Source organism: Oreochromis aureus, linkage group 7, assembly GCF_013358895.1.
Source record: "Oreochromis aureus strain Israel breed Guangdong linkage group 7, ZZ_aureus, whole genome shotgun sequence".
In the NCBI taxonomy this organism is placed as follows: domain Eukaryota; kingdom Metazoa; phylum Chordata; class Actinopteri; order Cichliformes; family Cichlidae; genus Oreochromis; species Oreochromis aureus.
The window spans coordinates 20,533,479-20,552,577 of record NC_052948.1 but is presented as its reverse complement, the minus strand read 5'-3'; the positions used below and the strand labels follow the sequence as shown (position 1 = coordinate 20,552,577).

At 40.7% G+C, this 19,099-nt stretch overlaps 1 protein-coding gene across 1 annotated transcript in view; it reads left to right on the top strand.

Annotated features, from left to right (window-relative positions):
• Positions 1-3,472: 3,472 nt before the first annotated feature.
• Positions 3,473-19,099, top strand: part of syt12 (synaptotagmin XII) — a 28,866-nt gene continuing 13,239 nt past the window's right edge. The window contains exons 1-4 of the mRNA XM_031752802.2: positions 3,473-3,972; positions 16,192-16,252; positions 16,715-16,908; positions 17,829-18,233. Coding sequence (XP_031608662.1) covers positions 16,207-16,252; positions 16,715-16,908; positions 17,829-18,233 — 645 coding nt within the window. The 5' untranslated portion in view covers positions 3,473-3,972; positions 16,192-16,206. The remainder of the gene's footprint in view (positions 3,973-16,191; positions 16,253-16,714; positions 16,909-17,828; positions 18,234-19,099) is intronic.

Genomic DNA, 19,099 nt, shown 5'->3' with positions numbered 1-19,099 from the left:
AATATAGTATAAATATATATATATAACCTTTATCTATTTTAATCCACACTCTATTTTGTGGCGTACGGAGCACTTCTATTTCTGTCACTAGAGTCTAATAATCATTTTATCTTTTAAAAGCTTTACTTGATTTTCTTCCATCTTGCATGTTTTGGAGGAAGAACAAGGTGAGTAGTTATCACTGTGCTACACAAAGAATCAATTGTAAAAGATCCCATTCATTCAGTTGCATTCATGCCAAGAACAATGTACAGTATTTTTACCCCTCTTGTAAAGTTACCTGCGTAGGAGAAAAACCACTTTGGCTGAAGGATGACTTTTGAACGCACCGCTGAACCCTAATATTCATCCGCCGTTTGGAGTACGGCAGACATTGTTTTCTGTTCCTCTTTCTGCTCTGGTTTTCTCTTTTGCGTTGTTAACTGCCACTGAATCTAAAAACGGAAGCTCTCCAGGGCTTTATGTGTACAGTATGTCTCCTGGCCTGCAGCCATTTATTGTTGTTCAATTTAACCAACAGTAACAGAACAATAAATATATGTTTTTTATATATACTCTTTGTGCTCTTTGTCATTTTTGCTTGATTTAACTGTTTAGAAAAGAAAGGATTTCAGTCTTTCAGTCCGCTTTGTTACATAACAGTTTTTGTTACATTGTTTTTCTTGAAAATCAGAATATTTATTTTAGGTCATTCTTGACCTGAATTGATACAGCCACATCAGCAAAATAAGAATAGCCCCCAAGCTCAATGCTGATAATGAGCCTTTAAATTATTTACAGTGGGAAATCTAAAACTGGAAACATCTTTCTTTTCTTTTCTTTTTTTACTCTGTAAAGAAGTCAGCAGTTTGTCTTTAAATTAGGTTTTCATTACTTAAAAACCTCATTGAAAGTGGTTTTAAGGAATAAACATTTCTTTTTAAACAAATTTCTGTTTATCCCAAATGCCTGTATTGGTACTGTCTGCTTGCCTCCGTGATAGCTTTCAGAATTAGTTAAAGCAAAATCCCCCCCCTAGTTTTGCTTTTATTGTAATATGATCTAGCGAGAGTGAAGGGGAATGTGTGTAACATGGCAGTGAGACCTGCTATGATGTATAGTTTGAAGAATGTGAAAGTGACAAACACAGACAGAAGGCTGAGCTCTAAGTTTCAGAGTTAAAGATGCTAAGATTTTCGAACGGACATCAGAGGGACAACTGAGGTCGAGCAGCTCGGAGACAAAGTTAAAGAGGCAAGGCTGAGATGGTTGGACACATGCAGAGCAGGGATGGTGGATGTATTGGAAGGATGCAGAAGATGGAGCTACCAGGCAGGAGGAAAGGTGGAAGACCTCAGAGTAGATTGATGGATAGAGTGAAGATTGTATTGACATGCAGAGGGTTGGTGTGACGGAGGAAGATGATCTGCTATGGCGACCCCTGAAGGAAACAGCTGATAAGAAGATGTAGTTCTCTGCCAATGTTCGCCACCAGATGGCGGCATGCTAAAGAAAAACAGCATGCAGCGTTTTCAAATCTCTTTGGTGACTGACTCTGTTTAGTAGTGTGTACCACATTCAAGCCACTGTGAAGCTGTGAAAAGCAGTAAATACCTGCAAGTACATGTATTTACATTACATAAACAAATTAAATCACCTCTTTGGGCCAAAATAACAACTTTGCAGTTCTTCATCAGCACACAGCTGTGTGTCTAATCTGTATCAGCGAATAATCACAAAAGATGTGGGTGCATGTGTGTGTGTGTCCTATGGGTGGTAAAATCAAAACATAGCATTTCCGCCTGATTTTTGAGCCACAGTTTTGGCTCATTTGAATCCAGTTGAATGAGATCAAAGAGGTCAGTCTGGTGCTCAGAGGATCCTGCGGCGATGGCCGTTCATTCAGGTGAGCTATGACAACACCTCCAGAATTGAGAGTTATTATACGATTGGGAAAGTTCTTAAAGTGTAGCTGTCCGAACTGCTGAATAAACACCTAAATTGTCCTTTATGGTTTTTGTTATTTATTTAAAGGTTTTATAGCTATTATTTTATATGATGTTAGCTGGAATTTGCACGGTTTTGCACAACTTTTTGCAAATTCAAAAGTGGATTTTGCAACTTTTTGCAAATAGAAGGTCCTCAAGGTGATCGTGTGTGCATTAAAAAGGATCTTTTATGCTATTCTCCTTTTGTCATGTGTGTTCCAGTGATAGCTGTTCATATTAAACATGGCCATGAGCATAGTAACTCACATAAGCTGGATGTCATGGCTTCAAGCTGCTTTAAACATAGTTTTCTAATTGTGGCACTATGATGTTGATTAGAACAGAGAGCCTCTTAGCACTCTTAGAAAGAATCTTTAAAAAACCCGAAAAGAATGTGTTGTACACACTTTAACACATGTAAAACAAAAACATTTAAAAACAACACATATTGTGTCAAATCCTGCACATTTGTTATCTCAGAGCTGATGCAGAAAATTTCACACCTTATGTGTTGGTTTTAGCACGCACAGCTCTGGGCAACTGCTGTGAGGGGCAGCCAATCAGAATAAAGCTTGCTAAAAGGACTATAAAATTAATTTTTGGGAGAGCTGACAGTAGATATGCAGCTTTGCCAAGGCCCAGTATGAATAAAATGTAGTCTGAACTGTGGGACTCAAGGACTTGGGATTGAGTGAAGCATGTCCCCTTTAAAATTCAGACTTTGGTCTTATTTCATATTTCAAGCATTTTATATGCAAAACTGTTGTCAACAGTATGCCCTCCTGAGATGAATGAAAACTATTTCCAGCAAGAACTGTCTGTGTTAGTTTTCAGCTCAGTTATTAGCATCACTTTTATTTGTTTCTAATAATGTTTTAAAGACCAGCTGATGGTTTGTAATTACAATGTTGGGCTTGTAAAAGTAGAAAAATTTTCTGATCAAACTGATTAAAATGTTTTTAAAAAAAATCACATATAATTTGAGCTGTGTCTTTGCAGCATTTCACTCATTAAAACAGACTGCAGCATGTAGTGAGTGCACAAAGGCAGAAGGTTGAAAATCGTTTAATTAGAATTATTTGGGGGAAATGAGGACTGATCTATGTTTTTCTTATCAGAGGTTTCATTACTGCACCATGCCAACCTCCAGCACAGACAGTTATGCAATTTCACACTGAATCATCCCTAACAGCTCAAATCTCAGATGAATCAGGGTTGTGGTGGTGGTGGTGGAGGAGGAGGTGGAGGTTTGTTCAGCAGACAGATTTTGATCATTTGAGGGGGGGGGGGCGCAGGAGAGTTTTCATAGGCGTCAGGTTTGTGGAGGGATGCTGAGGGTGACTTCAAAAGTTTGGGTGTACCTGTGTACCTCTCTCTCTCATTCACTCTCTCTCTCTCTCTCTCCCTCTCTCTCTCTCACTCACTCACTCACACACACACACACACACACACACACACACACACACACACCTCCTCCCCGTGCGCGGGGTTGTGTAACAACAGTGTGTGCACGTAGAGCAGGCAGGTCCTCCCCACTGCTGCTGTTGTGAAGCCTTGAAGGAGGAGGCGGTGGTCGCGTCTATCGAGCGGCCCGAAGGTAGAAGTTGCGCTGCAGGGGTGGGACTTTATTTGTGCAGTCGGTCGGAGGTTCATCTGCGGCTCTGGCTGCAGCTTTCTGCAGACCTCAGTGACGGAGACACACGGACCCCTCCGAGTTGAACATCAAACCCTCCTCCTCTTCTTCTTCTCCCTCTTCTTCCTCCTCCGGTTGGCCGTGTCTGAACGCTTCCGGATGCGCTGACCCAGCAGCAGCTCCTCCACTATCAGCACCATCATCAGCGTGAACGCCGTGTCCCTCCCTCCAGCTCCCCGGTGTAGATAAACCCGACCGGCACCGCTGTCATCGGATGGAGAGAGCCGCCTGAAGAAGGGAGAGCGGTGGAGTTGGTCTATCCCCCACCTCCTCTTCCTCCTTCCTCCCCACTGCGCCAAAAGAAAACTCCCGGTAAGAAATGCGTGCATACTCCGGCCGGCTGGCTCGGTCGACCACCTGCCAGCAGCTCCGTGCGCTCCCGCTGAGCATAAACATGCAACCCAGACCCGGGACCTTGCTCCCGGGCTTCCTTGCTGGCAGTGAGGGGATTCATTTAAATTCATTAGAGACGCTTGTGAATACATTCCAGCAGACGGGATGGCGGGATTTGCTTCGCTTATCTCTCTGTGTGTAGCTATGTGTGTGTATGTGTGTGTGTGTGTATCTCTCTGCCTGGCTTTTTGATCCAAATATTGATTTGCGTTGCAAGTGGACTGAAGTGCAGGCGCAGGGCACGTGAGACTGGTTAGATGCGCACGGCTGCACAGGTTAAAATTAATATGAAACGGCACTGCGAGAAGCGGGAGCTGTGCGTGCAGCACCACTTTTGCCGAACTCCATCTGAGTCAAAAAACAAACAAACAAACAAACAAAAAAACTTGGTGCAGGTCTGAAAGGCAACAGTGAGGATGCTGTGGAAATATGGAGACGGCTAAAAGTTGCTTTAAGACAGACGTTTGTTGTTAAGCATTTAAAGCAGGGGTGAAAACGTTGGCATCATTGGAAAGTTCGGGATACTTTGGAGTTGATTATTGTTGCAAAACCTTCTAGCTCACTTTCACAGAGGTGGATTAAAGTTATTAACCTAGTAAGTAACCTTTTTAGTTAGTAGGCTGACAGTTTGTGTTTAATTTTACTACTCTATAGCAGGGGTGTCAAATATAAGGTTCAGGGTCCAGAATCGGCCACCCAGGACTCCAATATGGCCCACTGGAAAATGTGAAGCAACAAGAGTTTATTGTAGTTTTGAAATGTTATATTAGTTTTAAATGTGTATTTCATTTTGACTTTTTAAAAAATTCAGTTTATTTTTCAAGGTAGATTTTCTTATGTCGGTTTATTGTTTATTTTTTATTAGTTTCAGTGTTTTAGTCCTTTTATTGTTATTGTATGGGGCCGTCACTATTTCCTATGAATTTTTATTTATTGTTTTCAGTTTCGAACATTTTGTAATACAACTGTCTGACAAAGAACGCATACAAGAAATCTTAGCTTCCATTTTTGGTGAGTGAAATTTTGTAATTTTATTTGTGTTCATTAAATTTATTCATGAAAGTCATTAGCAGGTACCTGTTTGTGATGTAGCCATACTGTATGGATTCTCCTCATACTAAGATGCCAAGTGTTAGCTGATAACCTCGCACTGCACCATCATGGGCCAAAGTCACTTTTGGCCCAAAAAACAATAACATGGCAACAGCTAAAGCTAAAACCAAGAATTCAAATGAGGACTTTACAAACCAGTGGGTGATGTCGTAGTGGCCATGTCCATCTTTTATATACAGTTTATGCAAACTTAGATAATTGTTGTGTTGTGTAGGATAGAAATATGAAAGAACTTTCTGTACCGTGGTCACGAAATTCCTATCTCTGTTTGTGGCAAATGATATAAATTAGGGTTCAGCCAAGTCTCGTGAGATAAATCTTTAATGAGTGTTTTTAAAAGAGACAAACAAGCTGAGATGGTGAATGACATGGAACAAGAGGATGGCATTAATTCAGTGATTGTTAGCGGCACTCTTGGTTAGTTAGTTCTTTAATCTTCCAGGTTTTCCTCCAAATGTTTTTTTTTATTATTATCTTAAAAAAACAGATAGTGTAGTTCAAATGAAACATGATGTCACCACTTGGCTAAAGTGCCAGCAGCTTAAACATTACCCATCCTGAGGGAAACAAGGAGGTAACAGATACACACTAAAGGCTGGGAAACAATGTCAGGATCTCACAGAGAGGAAAATTATGCAAGTTGAGCTTTTAATTTGAATGTTTTCCACCATAACGCTATTAAATGATGTAGATAATTATGCCTTAAAGATAGTAATTTAGTTAATGCTCCTTCCTGCTTGGTGTTTTCTGCAGTGATATTTGTGACTTTAGGGGCCTCGCTTTTACTCTTAAGAGGACTGTTTGTACCGACTCCCTGGGAACCCTGTTGTATCAGTCAAAAGATGTGTAGGAGCAGACTCTCTGTACTTCAGAGGTGTTTTTAGTAAAGACAAAGTGAACTTAACATCTAAAGAGGATTTAAAATACCTATTTTCTTTTTTACTTTTATTTTGACATTTGAAATGAGGGGATTCATCTCGTTAGTCTGGCTTCCTCCATGAGTGTTTTCCTGCACTTTCCTAATCGTGCTGGAGGTCTGTGTGAAGCGACGTGTGTGTCGCTGGGAGTTTTGCCCCATCACTGAGTTGAAATACGAGCTCCTCAGAATTTGATTCCTCCACCAGCACTCGCAATCATCTCAGCCATTCGTTTAACACCTACTCCTCTTTCTCCCTCTCTGTCATGGGCTTTCCCTGTCTCTCTCTCTCTCACACACACACACACATGCTCTCTCTCTTTCAGCCTTAACACACTCTCTTCACCTCCCGTGTCCGTGTTGAACTCCTCGGGAAAAAAGTGTTATTACATTAAGAAAACTGAGAGCACTCAGACGAACACCAGCTCTGTGAGGCTACTGTAACACCCGAGGCCCACAGCCATTATCAAAATGGTATTTCTTAACAACAAGGACTGGGTTTCCCTTAATGTATCACAGCTAATATTTCCAGACCAGACCGTGTAATGGATTGCCTCGTTTTTTATGGCGAATGACTGTGGTCAGAGCAGTTTTGCTGCCAAATGTAACTAGAGCTCACCTCTCCCGGAGATGCCTCAAAAAGCAGCAGGCTGCAGAGAGAATCATAAAGTGTCCCGAGATGAATCAGATTTAGGAGACTTCAGCTCTAAGAAGCTAGCAGCCTTTGAGCAGTGTTGACACCGTATAAAAGTGGCTGCTTAACTTCATTGTTATCTTGAAGCGATACAACATTGATGCTAATAAACAGGAAGTCCAGCATTGGGCCATTCAGGCTATAGGTTTAAAGCTAAAAGTGTTCAAAGTAAGTACCTACTTCTGCCCAAATAATTTTGCACTTGAGTGCAGTTCCTTAAGAGTTAATCAATAAATCTGTGCTCAGAGCCTTTAACCTCTTTGGAGAATTTAGGCTTCCACCCACTTTCACATTACTGAAATGGAGCAAACCTTTATCTGAGACATTAAAGCAGGTCCAGCAGACACTTTCCCAGCACTAAGTGCTTTCCCTGTCCTTATTAGTCAAATTGTGAAGTGGTTAATCTCATAAGTAGTGGGTATAATTAATTACAGGGACAGAGAGCAAAACATCACACATAAGCACATTAGCTTTTCTGTTTTAATCTGAGGGCAGCAGGTTTGATTACAAAACTGATGAAAAACTGTTGGCATGGAAAAACTCATTTCAGGTGCAGGAATAAATGCAAACAGTCAGCAAATTTTAACAGGCTATAATTTTAAGGACCGTGGTTATGTTGTGATGCGTCCATGATTGAGCTGATTCTGTAATAACAGCATGTTCTGTCATCCTGTGACAGAAGGCAAAATCCTAACAAATGTTACTCCATCATTAACTCCACCAAACAGGAGTAGTGCTTCTGTTTATCCACTCTGTGCTGTATATCGGCCTTTTGGACATTTGACTGCATTTTTCTTCATCACAAAACACCCACAGCTTTTTCTCTCTCTGGCAAAGAATGAGAGAAAATATTTAACCTCCAAATTTCTGGGGACAAATCAAATTCCGGTTGTGAGAGTTGTTTAAGCAGCTCTCCGCTGGGTAATCACATTAGATGAAAAGCAAACAGCTCTCTGCATTCTACTTTTGCAAAAATACCTTTTCTTCTCCCCCCCATCAAGTCTACTTTGGATTAAAATTGATTTGCAGACATCTTGACACTCACTCAATCAGTCACTGGGACACCATGGCACACAGCATACTCATATGATAGATTGCCAGTCCATCTCAAGCCCAGCACAGAAGAGACATCCATCCATTCATGCTTGAATTTGTGAATGTAGAATCCCCAAATAACCTAACATGATTAACTTTGGATTGTTGGAGGAAGTCTGAGTACCTAGAGTGAATACATGCAGGCAGACTGTTAGTAGTGCTTGCTGCAGGGTCTGTTAGAGTGAGCCCCAAGTTTGCACCTGAAGCACAACAATGACCACTGTCACCAGTTACAGTCCAAGACAATTGAGTCTGAATATGTCTAACTGGATGACGATAGACAGAAAAAAGGGGCGTGTCAAGAAGGGGGGCATGGGGTGACACCAGCCCCATCTAAAATATGATTGACCCCCATTCCTGGTGCCACCTCACAAAAGTCATTGGACTAGAGATACATCAATTTTTTAATCCACAAGAGTACTTGTACTAGTACTACGTTGCTTTTTGATTTCACTCTACTACATGTATATTCTGAATGTAACTATTGCACTTTGTAATTATAAAATATAAAGATTTTGTTAATTTACTTTGGACTCACTAACTGCAGAAAAATAAGAACTTTCCTGTCAATCGTTTATCTATGAGTTAATTATTTTGATGTAGTATAAATGGCAATATGTGCGGGCCATCTTTATCAATAGGAAAAGCTGTACAAATTATGAAAGTACAGTTAAAAGTTCAAAATCTATGCACTCCTTCATATTTTCTAATAATGTCCAATGGGCTGGATTGGAGTCTTTGCTGGGTGAATTCTGGCCCCCGGGCCTTATGTTTGATGTCCCTCCAATAATATGTATATGATTCTGAAGCATAATTACACATGAGTACATTGAGTTTGGATACTTTTATATATTTGACTATACAACTTGTGACCTATTAAGCTACTTAAGTAGCATTATAATTTTTAAAAAGCTATTTTGGGAAAAAAAAAGAAGTATCCCTCACAAGATCAAGTTTAAATTCCTATGCAGCTCCATTTTTCACATAATAAATCTGCAGTACGATGACCATGACCTCCTGTGCTTTTGTACTGTAAAAGTTTAGAGTTTGGGGATTTGTTCTTTAAACTCAGTGAGTGATGGCGTTGACTGGCTCCAACACGCAGAGTCTTCTTGCCTCCACTGGCACCGGCCAGTGCTGACTTTTTAAAAAGTGGCGCCGGCTACTTTTACTTTACTGTGCCGTCCAAACCAGAAAGTCAAAGTGCAGCCAGCTTGGAAGCAGACTGATGCGAGGAGGCAGGACAGAAGGAACTGAATGGACAAATATTACTTTGCTGACTCCACACAGGCAGCTGTGTTGGGTTACATCACACTGTTTCACAGAAAGCGGCAGGGAGGCAGTTAATTTGATTATGAGCCACTGGGCAAGATTAAAAGCAGAATTGATTGATCAGTTATTGGGAGAGCCAGGGAGTGAGAGAGTACCAGAGAGTCTGACAGGCCTGCGACCCCCTCCCCCGTCTTCTTTTATCCCTTCCCATGCTCATCTGTTTCCTATTGCTTTCTCAAAACAGACATTTGTTGGTTATGTTGAAGCATCACCTCTTCTGTTATCTCATTGTTTTACCCAGTTATCTTACTTCACTGTTTATCTATCCTCTCGCCTCTTCTTTTTTTTGTATTCCTCTGTGTGTGTGTTCCTGTGTGGGAGAGGGAGACCATAAATCCATGTTCTTATTGATCACGCCTGTTTTAATATGCGTCTAAGAGAAGCCATCATTTCCTTTCTTCCTTGTTGTTTGCAGCAGCAGCAGCAGCTGTGCCGTAGTTATATCCAGTGGTAGCATTTTCATCTCTGTGAGCAGGTGTGTTACTTCTCTGTGTCTGAGCTGAATTTGTGGGTCAGATGCAGATATAGAAGAGGCTGCCTGGTTTGTATGCAGCAGCTACAGTGTGTGTTTTTGGCTCTAGGTCAGACCGCAAAGAAACCAAAACAACAAAGTGAGGTTTTCATGCTTTTAAAGTATGGGCACTCTTATGGAAATTATTCATAACTGAGTATTTTTCTTATTGTAGGTAAGCTTCACCATATCGGTTCATGTATGTTTTACAGGTTCTAGGATGTGCTATAATTTTTTTTCTGTTTTGAGGACCCTAATTGTGTGTTTTTTAAGCCCTAAAAAATGTAAATCACAAACTACATAGTGATTTTGTCACGGTGAGACACGCTGGTGTATTTATGGAACGGACCCAAAAGCAGAGATGGGGAAGCAAACTAAGGTTTAACAAAAAGCAAGCCTTTATTGTGGCTGAATATCATAAACAAGAAACAAAGCAAAAAGAGGGGAAAACTAAACGGACACCTATACTGGGATAAACTAAGATTAACTATGAAAAACTGTGACAAAAACATGAACAAGAATCTCAGCTGGAGAATGGAACGCAATGATGTGAAACATGAGCATGAACCTGACCAGAAGCAGAACCTGACGAGACTTGACATGACAACAACAGACGACCCAACAAAGAACAGTAAGAGACAGAAGACTTAAATACACAGGAGGGTAATGAGGGAAGTGGAAACACCTGGGGAAACACAGCTGACACAAATGAACATGACACCACAAAGGGAAGTAAAACAAAACACACTGAACATGGAAACACTAGACTCTTCAAAATAAAGCAGGAAACATGGAGAGACGCAGACATGACAACACAAGCTTGACAATTAAAACATGGAATGGGGAGAGACTAACGCACAGGCAGAACTGAAAGTAAAACACTGAGGACAAGACAGACGACACAGAGGACAGGAAAAGACATAACTCAGGAGACGTGGGAAACAAAACTACAGTAGAACTCAACCAAATCCTAACTAATGACAACAACACAAGAACCTAAAATACTTTCAATATAACATAAGAAATCAAAAATGATTATTATTATTTTTATTTTATTATTATTAACACTATGTTACTACAATGGTCGTATATATCTTTGTTTCCTAGCTCTTCCTAGATGCATTTATTAACTTGGATAAAACTTACTATATAAAATACTTAAGGTACCAGGATTATCAACATCTATATCGCTTTTGGGAATAAGTTTTATAACACTAAAATCCTTCAAATTACATATATTATGTGTAGTAGCTGATCTGAAGACGAATGGCGACATTATGTCTAAGTTACATGCGCGTGTACATTGTTGACATTACGTCTAAATTATTTGTACATTTATGTTGTTAACATAGTGTCTACGCTGCGTGTACATGTGTGATGTTGATGTTTTTTGTACGGTATTTTTTGTTAATATGTTTTAGTGCAGCGGCACTTCAGGGGTCACTGGAAGGCATAGTCATGCATATCTGTAAATAAGTGTTTTCATTACTGAAGCTAACAAGCGCCATTGACCTGTAGGCCTAGTTTTTATTACATATAATTCAATTCAATTCAGTTTTATTTATATAGCACCAAATCACAACAAGAGTTGCCTTAAGGCGCTTTATACTGTAAAGTAAATATCATACAATAATGCAAAGAAAACAGAGGAAACCCCAACAATCATACGAACCACTATGAGAAAGCACTTTGGTGACAGTGAGAAGGAAAAACTCAATTTTAACAGGAAGAAATGGATAGATACCATATTTCTAAGACTTTTAGGAGAGAGTACAATAACCTCACTTCTAAGTGGATTTAGAAGCAGAATATTAGAAGCAGAATATTAGAGGTCATCCACGTCTTTGTCTTTAGACATTCCTTCAGTTTAACTAATTGGTGTGTGTGTTACCTTAATGAACAAATAAAGTTCTGCCATCTGCATAGGAGTTAAAATATATCTGTGGAACTCCATAATTAACTTTAGTTTGCAAAGAGGACTCTGTATTTATTTAAACAAACTGCTATGATAGAGAGTTATGATACAAACCACTGCACTGAAACCTGACTGAAAGTCTCCAAATTACTACTGCCAGCTTGAAGGCCTGTGGTAACTGAGATAGGTTGATCAAATTTAAGATTGAAGCATTAATTAATGGTATCTTTGAACAGTCTTGTAGGAGTGGGGTCTAAAAGACATGTTAATGATTTGGATGATGTAATTACTTAAGTTAACTCACAAAGATCAATCAAGAAAAAGAATATTCACCTGGCACTGAAACTTCTTCAATGCCAGATGCCGACACAGCGCAGAGCAGCTGCCTGAATGCTACTCCCACAGAGGTCGATTATCTCGTCAATAATTTTTCATCTTCACTGTGTACGATTCTGGAAACAGTAGCTCCACTGAAAAAGAAAGCCTCAAATCAGAAGAGGTTGACTCCCTGGTATAACTCTCAAATGTGCACCTTAAAGCAGATAAATCGCAAGCTAGGGAGGAAATGGCATCTCACCAATTTAGAAGGTCATCATTTAGCCTGGTTTGCTGCTTTATAAAAAAGCCTTTCATCACTGATTGAGGAAAATAAGAGTAACCCTATGTTTTTCTTAAGCACTGTAACCAGGCTGACAAAAAGCTGTTATACTGCTGTGAGTTTCAATCACATTCAGCCTGAGCAATAATACGTGGGTGACAAGACCATGTGCACAAATTCTCTTGTCACAAATGATAAGGGTCCGATCAGGACTGCAATCTTAGTGCCTGGAGGAAAATCAAATCTTCACTCTTTCCTAACAAATCCAAACACTGTGAGATATGAAGCTTAAGAAGAATACACTGTTATATGCTTAACTCCAAACTTCTGCTTGTTTTAATTCTTCTCGTTACAACCTCATTACTGTTTCAGTAAATTATATTTTGCAATTTTTCACGAGCACTGTTCCATCGCGTTAGTCTCGTGCCGCTAACAATCATTTTTTTGCAAGCTGACATTATGACAAGATACTCATTCCGTGCCTTTTGTAGTAATTAAAGTCCTCTCAGCAGAGCAGAGCAGCTGTGCTCTGTGTGCAGTGAAGAAAGAGAATATGGTTTTTGGCTGTTTGAGGAAAGTTATGAGATTGCGAAATCTCTGCAGCAGTGGTGAAATAAATCTTAACAAGTGGGAGAATCGAGATTATGTGGGCATGAAGATGACACATCGGCGGGAAAGCTGTAATGCAGACTTTCACCTTTCCCTTCACAGCCGTGTGCTAATAAGCTGTCAGCTCAAATCGAAAAAAGGAAACAGCAGCACATCTGATAACGAGAAGAAGACATCGTGGTTCAGGCTGCAATTTTGAAATATGCTGCCATCTCTTCTTCTGTTTTCCTCTTTCTAGCTACTCAGCTTTATTGCAAAGATTCCTTCCTCATCAGACCCTCTTCCCTGATTTTATGTGCTGGAACAGAGACAAGGAAACCGGGAATGAGTGGTTTTAAAAGCAATAAATGTCGCAAGCCAGTATATATTCTCTTCTGTTGAGGACGATGCATGTGAATTCCACCTTTGAGCTGAACACTGCTTCTGTGGTAGACACGTATCAATGAATGCGCATGGGCACAGATTATTTCTTTCATGCTTTTTAGGACATGGGTTCAAACCTACCTTCCAGCAAGATATAGTATCAGACATAGAGTTGCACAGTGTGCTGTAGCTCCTCTGTGGTCCCCCTTGATCTATTGCTACTCATAACTCAGTCCTGTCTGTGCACATCTGAGGAAGCACAATTCAAAGACTTGAACTGCCAGGTGCAGGAACACTTGTTTATCAGTGCAATACCATTTGTGTTATACTTATTGCAGAAACACACTGGCTCAGTTAAAAACTTTTTTTTTCTTTTAGCTTCCATCCATCCATCAGTTCATCCACACATCAATTTTTGCAGGGAAGCAGCCCAAGCAAGATGTCCCTCTCCCCAGCTATCTCCTCCAGCTTAATCTCTCCAGCATATCCTGGGTTGACCACGGGGATTCCTCCTGGTGGGACCCAGGTGACCTCAGCTGGCTCCTTTTGATGTGGAGGAGTAGCAATTCTACTCTGAGCCCCTCTCAGATGACTGAACTCCTCATCCTATCTATAAGGGAGAGGCCAGCCAGCCTTTGGAGAAAGCTCATTTCCACTCTTGTATCAGCAGTGTCATTCTTTCGGTCACTACCAAGAGCTTATCACCATAATAGGGTGAAGTGGCGGGAATGAAAATCAGCACCTCAAAGTCTGAGGCCATGGTGCTCAGTTAGAAAAGCGTGGAGTGCCTACTCCAGGGTCAGGGACAAGCTGCTTCCCCAACTGGAGAAGTTTAAGTATCTTACGGTGTTGTTCATGAATGAGGGCAGAGATGAGCGGGAAATTGACAGATGGATTGGGGTCCTGGATGCAGTGATGCGGATACTGCATCTGTTTGTTGTGGTGACGAGAGACCTCAGCGTATAGCTCTGGGGGACTTTAGTTTGGAAAGTTTTTCTCTAGTTTCTGCCACTGTGCTCTCCTACTGTTTAACTTTTGAATCATTTCACATTCACATGTGAAATGTGACTGGGGACAGCTACTCAGCTGTCCCCAGTCTGGGTACTTATATAATAAGGATATTACTTACCTTAGGGTAAGGAGGAAAGACTACTAAGTGTATAAAGGTTAGAAACAACCTTGAGCCATTGTGTTGGATGATAACTGGATTTTTTCCTGTGAACATTCGTCACAGAAATGCAGTGAGCATGTTTTGTAGTCTATTTCTGTTCCCAGGAAGCTGGACATCATTGTTGGTATTCTGCCGCCTTAAGCCCACTGAGGCGTCGGAACGCCAACGCTGCCTTATTGTTATTTACTAAATCTGTCTGAGACCTTGTCTTGCTCTCGCTCTTATTCCCTTCCGCACTCTCTGATCCTCTTCTTCCTCTTTTATGCTGCTTCTGGACCTCCTCTTCCCTCACACGTTACCTTAAGCAGAGCTGAGCTGATCTGAATCATGCTGGGCCCTGATAGGGAGGTGGTGCTTGGAGCTTCCTTCTCAGTCAGAGATTCCCTGTGCTTTGCTAATGGCACATCAGCAGCTGTCAGTGGACCCTGCACTGCGTCAGCCAGCATGACTGTGGTCTGCAAAGCGCTCAGCAGAACTGACACACACACACACACACACACACACACACACACACACACACATCATCCTGCCCCACCCCCTCCAAGCCTTTTTTCTATATCATTAGTGTAATGCTCCCATTTCCCCAGTGCTGCTCAGATATGGGGGAGATTCCAACAAACTCAGGAGGAGGGGGGAGGAATGAGTCACGCACCAGTGACAATGTTGGGGTTTTTTTTCAGCTTGCAGAGGAAGAGAGGGGTGCAAGAAAATGTTGTTTTGTCCTTTGACAACAACGCCTACTGCTATTTAGAGGAAAAACAAAAGCATTTAAATGTAATATATTTTTTATTGTTAACTGGATAAAGGATTTTTCCTCCTGCCCGGCAGCTCCGGGCAGGAGGAAAATTGGAAGATCTCAGAGAAGATTCATGGACGTAGTGAAGGAGGACATGCAGAGGGTTGGTATGACAGAAAATAATGGGTAAATGGTGCAGCAGAAAGCAGAACAAGAAGAGTTAAAGAAACTTCCCTGTGTGCACATACAGTTATAGTGCAATAACATTCAGAAGTCTGAGCCCTGAGGTTTTTGTCTTTTCATTTGGAAAGAATGCATGTTTATTTTTAGAAATTCCCACATTTCACACAACCACAAAAGTCACACATTTATGTCTCATAGTTCAAGCATTTTCTTTCTGAGTACTGCAAATATTAATATATATGTGAACATTTTTATACAAAGGTTTTTTATGTGTTGTGAGAGGATTGTCAAGTGCTGTAATTTCAGGGAGCATTTAAACCTGATAACAGGCTGAAAAAAATCCAGGTCTGGAAATGTTGATTGAAATAGATATAAAATTACCAGACCTCTGCAGCCTACCATCTTCTCTCCTTGAGGCTAGTGGCTTAAAGCTAATAGCACGAGCTGTCCCATACTCCAACCAAGATGTAACCAAGTCACTTCATTTCCCTTCAGCTCATCAGAAAATAATCCCCTTTCATCTTTTTTTTTGTTTGTTTTGTTATTGTGTTGGATCCGGAAGGCACTCGTGAAGGGATGTTTTCCTGCTGATGACCAGATGAGAAAACACTGTAGAATTTTTGCAATATATCATTGGTCATGAACCCCAAACCTAGTTATGCACCAGTGTTACCAAGCATGCATCCTGTTTATGCATTTTGAAATGGCAGCGGATGTCAAAAGTTATTAAGGATAAATAGTGTAGTTTGTCTTGTGGCACAAATCAGGTTTATGTAACCACATTTGCTCGACGGTTATTGCCAGCACGGTAAAAAGGTCATTTAAGTTACAGTTTGGAAAATCATATTAGATATAAAAAAAAAGAAAAAAAAGAAACTTATTGTTTGGTTGGGCTCTTGCAGGCTGGCTACAGCACCATGTCCTCGGCTCAGAGTGGAGATATATCAGGCTACCATCTGAGTGGTGAGTAATTGTTTCTATACTTACTTTGTTTGTGTGGATTAGTGTTCGACAACCGCACTGTTATATTTGCACAGACCTCATCTCACATGGAGGTAGTGCTGTTAGAAAGCAGTTTACATTGTTCTGTAACTGGCTTATCACAGATAAAGCTGGCAAAGTCCTCAAGAAGTTTCAATTCAATTTTTAGGAGTCCAGCTCAGTGCAGATTTGGTTCCCAACCATCTGATTTACATAAAACTTTATGTGCTCCGACTGACTCCCAAAGCCACCACTTGGCATTAAATGACAAGACCTGTAACAGTTGTGACTGTGCTCAGTCACTGGGAGCTGTTCGAGATTCCTTCTCAACCTGGTGTTCTCCCAGTCTGTTTGCCATGATCAAACTATGACTTTATGTAACTACAGATGAAACAGAAGTTTATAAGGACTTCTTTAAGCATTTGTTTTGTGTATCTGTTTTAGTGGTGCGTAACCCGCCGGGCTGGGAGGTTGGGATCTACCTGGTGGGCTTTTTCGTACTGCTGGGCCTGGCTGGGCTTAATATCTGGAAACTGTGGAAATCTGGAACCTTTCCAGCGCCGTCTCCTTTCCCCAATTTTGATTATCGATATCTGCAAGAAAAATATGGAACCTCCTTCTCGGAAGTCAGACAAAAGGTACCCATACAATATCAAAAACTAGAAAAAATACTTGCAGATTCACGCCGAAGCAGAGGCAACTTTGTTGTCGATTACAAGTAAGAATCTGATTTTTTGAGATTAGTTATATAACTGAGCATAAAAAATGCTGAATGTCAGTTTCTATTACAGGTACATTCTGCAGTGATTATTAAAGATCAATTATTTCACTTGACAAAACTAAGAATAATACACTAATAATATTAGTTTTATCAATAGTAACACACACATATTTCTGTGTTACAACTTTTTGCAGTTGTTTCTTAGCATTGTAGTGTAAATCTGTGAAAATGAATGCAATTTGAACTCATTTGCCCAGTCTCAGTCTACTTTTTATTCTAACTTTACCTTATTTTTTATTTTCTTTGTTTTTCATCACTTTTTTAAAATCAGGGCCACTACTATGTATCTAGCTAGCTAGAACAAAGTTTATTAGATAGCTAGCTAGCTATATAGCTATCTCACTAGCTAACTATCAAATAAACTTTGTTCTTCTGTAGCAGCTGATGTCAACAGAGCTTATGTCCAATACTTGTTTGTTTTTTTTCTTCAACGCTCAGTTTTGTGGAAAAACTGTTTGTTTTTTTTAACAGTGACATGGGTATAATTTGTCATGATACATATTTAACAACTAGCATACAAACAAAAGTGCATTAAAGTTGCTAAACATCGAGCTATTCCTCTCAAGAGTTGGTAGAGACCAATAACAGAGCTAAAAGACCATAACAGATGAATTATTAGAATTAATACAAGTATAGCCGCTCCCTGAATCCATCCTTTGCTGACAAGTTCATGTTGTCAACCTAAAAGTTGCCATCAGATGTTCCCATGTCCTGTTTCTCAAGTGAAAAAAATCCTTGAGGTGTTAAAATGTTGTTTTTTTTATCCCCTACTCAAAGAGAGTGGCAGCCAACAACCACCGGCGAACCTCCACCACGTCCAGCCGTAAGCCTAGTCTGGCCCTTGGCGACACCCCAGATGGCTTCAGGGACCTGGGCCATTTGGAGCTAATGAGTAGAGAGTTGGACCCGTCAGGCATAGCTCAGCTCAACCGATCCATCTCTACCGACTCACTCAGCTCAATCTCCTCTATTGCCAACAACTTCGGTAATGACTTCACTGTTGGCCAGCTGGAGGTGACCCTGGAGTTTGAACCATCCAAGCACCCAGGCCAGGGGATGGGATTGCTCCACATCACCCTGCACCAGGGCAAAGACCTGCTGGAGAAGGAGGAAGGCGACTTCCCTGGCTGCTTCATCAGAGTCTCACTGGGGCCAGAGGAGATTAATGTGGGAGTGACAAGGGTAAGGAAACCTTTATCTTCTGGTATTTTCATACTATGGGAGACCTCATGGAATCTGTGTGATAGAAAGATAAATCTTAGAATTTATTATGTTTAAATAAATGAATACAAAATGTATGTTTCATTTCAAGGTAATTTGCTTTGCAAAAGGTTTGAGAAAAAATATGAGAGATCTCAAAATGCTGTGTTTAATTCATCTAGAATGTAAAATGTCAAAAAAGACAGTAAAGGTCTTCACAGTACTTGTTTTATATAATAAATAATAGAATTAAGTGGCATCACGGTGGCACGGTGGTTAGCACTGTTGCCGCACAGCAAGAAGGTCCTGAGTTCAATTCCACCATCAGGCCGGGGTCTTTCTGTGTGGAGTTTGCATGTTCTCCCCGTGTTTGCGTGGGTTCCCTCCGGGTACTCCGGCTTCCTCCCACCGTCCAAAGACATGCAGTTTGAGGGGATAGGTTAATTGGATAATCAAAATTGTCACTAGGTGTGAATGTGCGAGTGAATGTGAGTGTGAATGGTTGTCTATCCCTGTGTGTTGGCCCTGCGACAGACTGGCGACCTGTCCAGGGTGTACCCCGCCTCTCGCCCTATGACAGCTGGGATAGGCTCCAGCGTCCCCCGCGACCCTGAAAAGGATAAGCGGAAGCGAATGGATGGATGGATGGATGGAGAATTAAGTAATGGCTTTCAATGGATTTTCACTTGTAGAAGGTGCTAATGATTATTTTTGTTCTTCAGTACCTCATAATTATACTTAAAGTGGGACTCTGTTTTATAAGGGGAATGGCTTTCCCTGTTATGTTTTAAAAAAACAATGTTTTCTAAATACTTACTTTTTTGCATTTGCTAATTAGCATTAAACAG